The sequence below is a fragment of the Botryllus schlosseri genome, chromosome 10 (genome assembly GCF_051294905.1).
Source record: "Botryllus schlosseri isolate E-star chromosome 10, Bs_hap1, whole genome shotgun sequence".
In the NCBI taxonomy this organism is placed as follows: domain Eukaryota; kingdom Metazoa; phylum Chordata; class Ascidiacea; order Stolidobranchia; family Styelidae; genus Botryllus; species Botryllus schlosseri.
In genome coordinates this window covers 14,633,384-14,642,560 of record NC_137245.1, presented here as the reverse complement: position 1 = coordinate 14,642,560, position 9,177 = coordinate 14,633,384, and the positions used below count along the sequence as shown (strand labels likewise).

The 9,177-nt window shown below is 41.9% G+C and overlaps 2 protein-coding genes across 2 annotated transcripts; one reads left to right on the top strand and one right to left on the bottom strand.

The window, feature by feature from the left end:
• LOC145448074 (uncharacterized) lies at positions 1-2,525 on the top strand. Its single transcript, XM_080326401.1, has one exon. It carries the CDS (start codon positions 475-477, stop codon positions 1,969-1,971), a length of 1,497 nt encoding a protein of 498 aa, XP_080182527.1. The 5' UTR covers positions 1-474; the 3' UTR covers positions 1,972-2,525.
• A 2,917-nt stretch (positions 2,526-5,442) lies between these two features.
• LOC145448082 (uncharacterized) lies at positions 5,443-8,065 on the bottom strand. The gene is made up of 5 exons (XM_080326410.1): positions 7,679-8,065; positions 7,461-7,614; positions 7,123-7,208; positions 6,954-7,061; positions 5,443-6,887 (listed from the first exon to the last, which is right to left on the bottom strand). Exons 1-5 carry the CDS (start codon positions 7,851-7,853, stop codon positions 6,718-6,720), a joined length of 693 nt encoding a protein of 230 aa, XP_080182536.1. The 5' UTR covers positions 7,854-8,065; the 3' UTR covers positions 5,443-6,717.
• Between the last annotated feature and the right edge of the window lie 1,112 nt (positions 8,066-9,177).

Genomic DNA, 9,177 nt, shown 5'->3' with positions numbered 1-9,177 from the left:
GAGGTACACTGTGCCATTCTCAATGGCAAATCCCGCTTGGTTCCCCTTCGTGGATCAACTATACCAAGGTTGGAACTATCTGCTGCTACACTGTCAGTCAACAACGACAAGTTCTTTCGAGAAGAACTGAGATTAAAAATCAGCCATTCCTATTTCTGGACGGACAGTACAACGGTATTACGATACCTTGCTAACTCCGATAAATCTTTCAAGACATTCGTTGCTAACCGCGTTAATCAAATCAAAGACGGGTCCAACTTGAAGCAATGGTGGTATGTACCATCTAAGTTGAACCCGGCAGACATCGCCTCGAGAGGCCTTTCTGCCGAAACATTTCTGAATTGCCCTGCTTGGACCAACGGTCCACAATTCCTCTCGAAGCCAGAATCTGTATGGCCCAAACAACCTGACTTCCTCGAAAATGAGAACAACACCGACCTGGAAATCAAGGTAACCAAAAAATCATACTCTGTAATGGTACCAAACGACGATATTGTCACCCGCGTATTATCGCAATCTTCATCCTGGTACAAATTGAAACGGATCGTTGCATGGATAATGCGCTATAAACACAATTTGAGATCAAAGGCCAAGAAACAGTCCATCAACGTGGGCCCGCTGCGTATTGAAGAACTTGAAAATGCTGAGACTGAAATTATAAAACACGAGCAAAAAACCTACTATCATCGCGAAATCAGCGACTTATCAACAAAGGACCAACTGTCCAAGGGTAGCACTATACACAAGCTACATCCATTCCTCTACAACGAAGTGATTCGCGTTGGTGGCAGGATTTCGTCTGCTCCTTTGAGGTACAACGCTAAACATCCGATCGTCATCCCGCGACAAAGTCCAGTTGCCACACTTCTGCTCCGCCACATTCATGAGAAGACAGGTCACAGTGGCCGAGAATATGTGCTCTCGGAACTTCGTCAAAAATACTGGATCATTAAATCCAGTAATCTTATCAGAAAAATGCTGGCCGACTGCGTGCCGTGTCGAAAAAGGCAGCGTCCACCAGAATCACAAAGAATGGCCGATCTGCCACAGAATCGCCTCGTTCCTGATAAACCCCCATTCACATATGTGGCCTGTGACTGCTTCGGGCCTTTCCTTGTACGCCGAGGCAGAAGCGATGTCAAGATGTATGGAGTTTTATTCACATGCCTGGTAACTCGTGCGACTCACATAGAACATACTCACTCTTTGGACACCAGCTCCTTCATCAACGCTCTCCGAAGATTCGTTGCCCGGAGAGGACAGGTAATGGAAATTCGAAGTGACAATGGTACTAACTTTACTTCTTCAGAAAAAGAACTGAAGGAAGGAATTAAAGCATGGAATCAGAATCAGATAAACAATGCTCTCTTACAGAAGAATGTAAAATGGATGTTTCAGACACCCGCTGCCTCCCACCATGGAGGCGTCTTCGAAAGGCAGATTCGGACTCTGCGTAAAATACTGAACTCTCTTTGTAATCAACAAAGACTCAATGAAGAATCTCTCGTAACACTGTTATGTGAATGTGAATCTATCATGAACAACAAACCCATCACTGTCGTGTCCACGGATCCACTCGACATGACTCCTATCACACCCAACACACTCTTGCTACTGAAATGCGAGCCACAATTACCTCCTGGTGTTTTCGACTCCAAAGACCTCTACTCGCGTAGGCGTTGGAAACAAGTCCAATTTCTCGCAGACTTATTTTGGAAAAGATGGAGGAGAGAATACCTCCCACTCTTGCAAACCAGACAGAAATGGAATAAAGGTGTGCGCAACATCCAAAAAGATGATATCGTGATGATCGTAGACGATAATTTGCCACGCAACCAGTGGCTCCTGGGACGAATCATTCAAACATATCCTGACAAATCAGGGCTCGTTAGGTCAGTTACGGTTCAGACTAAACTGTCCATTTATACCCGCCCCATAACTAAAATTGTCTTGCTCCAGGAGAGACAATAACCTTTGTGTTGTGTTTTGATATCGTTGATTAATTACCATTTCGTTCGTAAAAACCTGCTGGCTGCGTGAGTGTGTGTATGTGTGGAAATCTCCAAATTCGGAACAAATTTTGAATTTCCAAGGGGCCAGGATGTAGCCGCCGTACGGCCCTAAGGTGTCGCTGTGGCTCCTTCACACTCCCGCCGAGCAAGAAAGTGGACTCTGTGTCATTGTTACCTCATAGCGGTAACTAGGTCTGACGTATCGTGGTGAAATTCACTGTTTAGTGCACGTGCGTTAGATGTAGGATCGTTTTGGCATTAGTTCAGTTATTAGAATAGGAATAGTTAGGTTTATTGCATTTCTAGAATAGGGCTAGTTAGGCTAATCCATTCATTGTCTCACTGTCTTGATATCTCGTTACAGTCAAAGTAAATCTGTAAATCTATAAATAAAATAAACTAAAAAACCCGGAAGACACATTGTCAAGTAAGATGCTTTGTATTTGATTAGCTTAGTACGTACTTGCCAATGCTGATTGTATTTCATTTTTAATAGAAAACACGCACCAACAAAGCGAGTCTTTTTCTCTGTGCCGAAAGGTAATATAAGCAGCCAGATATTTCAATCCACCCTGTGGCGCGATCTGCGGGTTGCGGCTACAAGTAGTGTCAGAGAACAATATAATCAGCTAATACCGCACCTGCACGTCAGAACATCCACTTAACACCATCTCAATACGAAATACCAATGTACCTATAGCCAGCCCCGACAGCAGTCGCCGCGAAGCACACAGCCGATTAACTTTCTAGACACCTAGCTCGGCGGATAACATTTGGCCGATTAAAATTCATCGATTAGTGCCTAATCGTCATCTGTGCAAGGGAAGCCAGCCGATTACTGACGTTTAATCGGCGATTACGTATTAAGCCTAGTGCACATTTGCGTAAATCGTACGCGCGTACGATTATCACTCTCTCACTAAATTGGCCAAAACGAGAGATTACGTCATCGCTGAACGAAAAGTGAGAATAAATTTTTGCGCGTTTCCGCATGTTGTCGCTGCCGAGCGTCAAGCTGCTTTCGCGCGAAACCAAAAGCAATCGGTCTCTTTTGAGTTCGCAATTTGCACTGGACACAGCATTTTGTGGTGGAGAAAATTACTTCGGTTGACAAGGATGAGTATTGTACGAAGGCAGGATGATTCGGCTGGGGCAAGCAGCCAAACGGAAATGGACCTGCTGGCTTTACTTTATTTGGCTCTAAAGAAGGACGAAAGGAGGAAGAAGAAACAAAAGAAGAGGCGGGCCTGTTGGGTTCACCCCATTCTCCAGAGAAGGGATCAACTTGGAGAGTACAGGCTAACACAGGAAATGAGATACGAAAGACCTGCAGCCTTCTTTCAATATTTCCGCATGACACCTGACAAGTTTGACGAGCTTCTGTCAATTGTTGGCCCGCTCATTTCGAAGCAGACGACAGCGATGAGGAAACCGATTCCTCCCAATGAACGACTGGCAATCACTCTCAGGTAAATCATATATCCACTTGATCATTACAATATAAATTGTTGAAATCAATTTACAACTGTGGTATAGGCCTATATACGGCATCTGTGTACAGTAAATTTGAATTGAGAATCCCTGTACAAAAGCATTTTTCACTATTTTAGGTTCCTGGCTACTGGTGATTCGTTTCAAACTATCGCTTTTTCGTATCGGTGCGGGAAGTCAACAGTGGCCAAGTTGATCCGGGACACTTGTGTGGCTATCTGGCAGGCTTTAGCAGCGGATTACATGCCAGAACCCACACAAGAACAATGGATAGAGAACGCAGCACAATTCAAAGATAAGTGGAACTTTTCTAATTGTATTGGCAGTATTGATGGTAAACATGTGATCGTTCAGAAGCCTGCAAATTCTGGATCAATGTATTTTAATTATAAAAAGACTTTTAGTATAGTTCTGATGGCAGTTGCTGATGCGGACAGAAAGTTTGTTGCAGTAGATGTAGGCCAATATGGAAGGGTTAATGATAGTAAGTGCTTCAGCAACTCCGCTTTGGGAAAGCGTTTAGCATCGGCTCAGCTAGATCTGCCATCAGATGCTCCCCTGCCTGGGTGTGTAAGTCCAATTCCTCATGTTTTCGTTGCAGATGAAGCTTTCCCACTGCAGAGGCATATTATGAGGCCGTTTCCAGGTTCCTATTTAAATTGCCCAGAGCGGAGGCATTATAACTTCAGGTTGTCTCGAGCCAGGAATGTTGTAGAAAATGCATTTGGCATTTTGTCGTCCCGGTTTAGAATGTTTCGCAGGGCATTGGCAATCACTCCTGTACATGCTGACCATATCGTAAAAGCAGCTACTGTCCTGCATAATTATCTTTCAGGTGATCAACATCACCTTGCATTTGGGGCAAACGATGGCGATGAACCCCCACAGCAACCCGCACCGCATTGGCGGAATCTTGTAAGAGCGGGAAGACGTCCAACAGAGGAGGCAACGAAGATTAGGGATGATTTTGTTTCTTATTTCAGTAGTCAGCGGGGTGATTTTGCGTAGGCATTGAGTAGAGATGGTGTGAACGCGAGGTTCACGTTCGCGTTCTGTGTGTGTGAAACTCGCAAATTTAGAGGTTCACGTTCACAAACAAATCTTGGTAGGTTCTGCACTGTGAACCTTTTCCATATATCCATCCGCTGAATATACATTGTCCGGTCTGACCATTCCCTTGCAATTCCCCATTGAAATTGTTGGCAAAGCGACGGAATATATTGATTTTGTTGGGATTATTATATCATTTGATTGCCCCGGTTGATACATTTATCGACGTTTGAAACGTCAATATGTACTTTAGCGTAATGGCATTATATGGCCCGAGTCATCGCTAGGTATCGTGTATGTTAATATACGCTATCACTTCACTGAAATGTAGGGTTGGAATTAGCAATATGACGTCATGAGGTTCACATTCGCGTTCACACAGAATCTTTCAAAAAGGTTCGCGTTCACACGAAGCTGAACCTTTCTGAGGTTCACACCATCCCTAGCATTGAGTCTCGAATCCATATATATATATTTATAATATATCAATGTTGTCTTACATTCATATATATATATATAATATATCAATGTTTATTTCACGATTTTTATAGATACCTCTGTTCCATAAATATATATTTATAATATATCAATGTTGTCTTAAATTCATATATATAATATATCAATGTTTATTTACTGATTTTTATAGATACCTCTGTACATAGATTCCATATATATAAATATATTCATGCATGTTAATACTAGCTCATGATATTGGAAATATTATTAGGAATCTTCGTGACCATTTTGTAGCCGATTGTGCTATGGTTATGCAGTTCTCTAATCTGAAGAGCTTCTAATCATAAGCGAATGAGGTATATGATCAATTGATCATATCCAAGTGCTTTGCCTATGATGATCACATATTGTCGAAAATGCTGAGGCTTTGGACATTGGAATTCTTAGCCAATGATAAGCAATCTGATTTAATATTCTGAGGCAACATTTCACTGTTACACTTCTTCCTGCAATATATGATAAATCATTGATTTTGCTAAAATCTTGTCTCTTGTTGGCGATGATGACTCTAAATACTAGCAGAGGCAGAGAAAGACACAGGACCAGATTTTTGTACAATAGATTTATTACTGCATTTGTCTGAGACCCAAGATGTGCAAGTGCAAACCGGGGCACAACTGGTTGTAGGAGTTGGTGTTTATCGCCTTGAGAAGACACCGTGGAGACCAAAGTTTAAACCCGGTTAAAATGAAAGATCTCCCAGCCATTTATTTTGACCATTTCCTGACATTCAGACAAATGCTTCTTGCTGCGTCATCCTGTTCTGTGTACCTAAAAGATAACAAAGAAGTACAACTTGCAATGACAACATGAACATCAACCTATTTCCAATCCGGAAAATGCCAAATTCCCTCAGCTGTTATTGCGGTCTATTCTACCTCTCTAGGTGCTACGTGACGCTTTTGAGTTTTTCTGATTCTCTATAAAGCCTTATCCTAATCATAATCCAATATCATTCTATAGATTCTATAGAATGAATAGCAGCCAATGCTCGACCAGGGTCTGAAACTGACCTCACCTGAAACACACCAGCACATTTTATAGCTTTTCTTAGTTATTTTCTATAACTTTCAACTCAGTGCACATAATTTCCTATCTTTTCAATGTATCACAATCTTGCAGTATTTTTGGAAAGATAAATTTATTAACAATAAACTGAATTTATTTCCATAATAACTACTTTACTCAATACTTACCGTACCTGCATACTTACCTGTTTTGATCACTATTGCAACATATGACATCTGTATGTTCAGTGGGAGTCATAAATGTTACAAAATACGTAAAATGCCACAAGTACTTCTCTTTTCCAAACAATGTTTTGCCATGCACCGCTGTCACATCCGATTACCTGCGGAAACCATCAACCTATTTAACTTTTTTTGAAGCAGTAGAGTACTTCTCAGATACGGTATTTCTTTTTTACTTGAAGCAGGTTTGACATGCCATCAAAATTGCTATGCTGCTTCTACTTGAATAACGATGCGACTTAAACCATCCCCGATACAAGTACAAAACCAACCCTACTTGTTACGTGATCACAAATATGAGCATACTGCTTGTCGCACATCCTGCTTTGTATCACCAAGGGTAACGACCACCCATGGTAAAGAACCACTGATACAGACACCAATGCTGCAATAGAAAATCATCCGAAAGCGTTTGGGTTGATGGTCGGAAAATTTCTTCTCCTCTGTTGGGCTTCGGAAATATCAGTGAGCACCTTGATCTTGATGTGCATGAGAAATGGGTCGTTGTCATCAAATTTGTCCAACTCTCTCGCTACCATAACCCCAAACGCGTCGTTACCACTTTGCCCTGCAAATATCGACATGTGCCACAATATGAAACCTGGCGGGCCTTAAAGTTCGGTTGGTTACACACGTTTGTGACCCTCCTTAATGACTTTCAGTACCGCCTGAATGTCAATGTATTGCTCCTCCTCTTCCTCCGCTGCTGCTCTCCTTTTCCTCGGTTTTCGTGCTGGTGTTGCTGCAGAAAAAGAGATAATTGTTTAGCTCAGCAAACTAACGTTACCGTGTATACTACTTACATGTAGTTGGTTCGTCGGGCACTGAGGAAGTCGGTGGATCCTCTACGGACAGTTCCAACGAACAGTCCGCCATGTTGCCGGATGTACTGTAGATTCAGTTTTATATTCAATTAATTTATCATTTGAAAATAACATAATAAATTATATAGCATATTAGAATTCCCATTATAGAAAAAATAAACGCCCTGCTACAAATAAAAATTTAGGAACGGCCACATCTACAAATCTTCCATAAATCTCGACTACAGCAATAACTTTTCTAGACTCATATCATTTTCATTGTATCGCAATTTTTGTGGTGCATTAACTGCTAAAATTGCTAATAAACCGAAGCTAACCTGCGAACTTCGATATACGGATCCAAAAAAGTCAAGAGCGAACTTAAGGCCCACTTTCTCGGTAACGCATCCGCTCCTGATCCCGATGGGAGATTTTTCTTTGACCTAACGTACCGATCACGAATCGACTTCCATCTTTTTTTCAACTTATCCTCTGCAATCCAGGCATCCACGTTACAAGCAATGAACTGCACATAAAAACTCATCTCATCTCATACCTGATGCCTCCAATGTCAACGCTATCGCCCTCCAGGCTGTAGCCGACTTTGCTTTGCTGTGATGATCATTCATCGACGTTGCGTACAGAAATGGTCTGCTCCTCACCTCTTCAATAAGCCTCTCATTAATATCTACATTCTCCATAATATTACTCGTCTGCAAAAGCATGATCATTTCACACTTCACAGTATAATAATTAAGTACTTCTCAACCATAAAAAACAGCCGTTCTACGCGCGGTCAACTAGCTGGGAAGAAGTCCTTCTATAACACCTGTAGCAATTGGTAAAACCGTACGGCCAGCCGACAGAAGACCAATAGAATTTCCAAACTATCGCAATTGAACTCGGCAGGACTTCATAGCTATTTTCCCGCGCAGGATCGATACTCAATATTTTAAAACCTGCGATCCCTTGCGAGTTTAAATTCTCATAAATGAACTCCAAACCATCAATACCTTGCGACCCCTTGCGTGTGTGAATTCTCACAAATGAACTCGGCATGTCAACAATACGCGCGTACGAATTGCTCTCTCCGCGTAAAGGCCGCGTAAGGAAACGAGAGAGAAGAGGCTCTTTACGCGACGAGCAAACGAGAGAACAGAAGAGAAAGGAAAGAAACTAAAGAAATGCTTTATGCGCACTGTACGCGCGTACGATTTACGCAAATGTGCACTACGCTTAAAGCGACATCTGTGCAATCCACCCTTAGACAGGACGTACTTTTTATAGGATTACAATTTTTTGGCTGTGCGACGTTCCTACACTAACAGAGACTTTAACACGTGGTATCTAGACTAGTAGCCGTGACTAGATAACTTGCCGTACCTGTGGTACCTAGTTAATTGATATTGCCATACCTGCCGTGAAAAGGCGTACAGTACCTTAGACGTACCTGTGGTAACTAGTATATTGGTATTGCCATACCTGCCGTGAATAGGCCTGCAGTACTTGTGGTACCCAATTGGTTGCTGTCGCTGTACCTGCCGTGAATGGGCGTAAGTCCCTAGAATTCCCAAGGGATATAAACTACAGTTTCTCAAGTCAAACTCCGATAAAACAGATCGGAAAAATAACAAAATAAGACGTATATCAAAATAAAACTTCGGACGATTTCACTATACATAGAAAATCTTTGGCCGTGGAAAGGTTTGACAAAACAATCGACCCCATTATTATATAGCTCAGTGCATTGTTCGGATTGATTGTGCGTCAAGGCCTATCTCTAACGGTTGCTTGTACGTACATGTACCGTACACAAATCTTTAATAAAGCGGCCGTGAGTCTGAATGCTAAAATAAATAATGAATAATAACAGAAGTCATGGAGACAGACCCTGGTCTGTAGACTTTGTCGGCGACGATGATATCACCTTCGCAGAAGTGTTGAAGGTGATAGAAGAGAATGAAAAACTAAAAAAGCATCGGGGACAAATGGAAGCAGTTTTCCAGATCGCACAAAACTGCTTCAATATAACTCTCATAGACGAAGAATCAAGAG

Coding starts and splice junctions, on each gene's coding strand:
- LOC145448082 (XM_080326410.1), bottom strand. CDS start 7,853: ATGATCATGCTTTTGCAGACGAGTAATATTATGGAGAATGTAGATATT. Junction 7,062..7,122: donor GCCCGACGAACCAACTACAT/GTAAGTAGTATA, acceptor CTTTTTCTGCAG/CAACACCAGCACGAAAACCG. Junction 6,888..6,953: donor CATTAAGGAGGGTCACAAAC/GTGTGTAACCAA, acceptor CGATATTTGCAG/GGCAAAGTGGTAACGACGCG.
- LOC145448074 (XM_080326401.1), top strand. CDS start 475: ATGGTACCAAACGACGATATTGTCACCCGCGTATTATCGCAATCTTCA.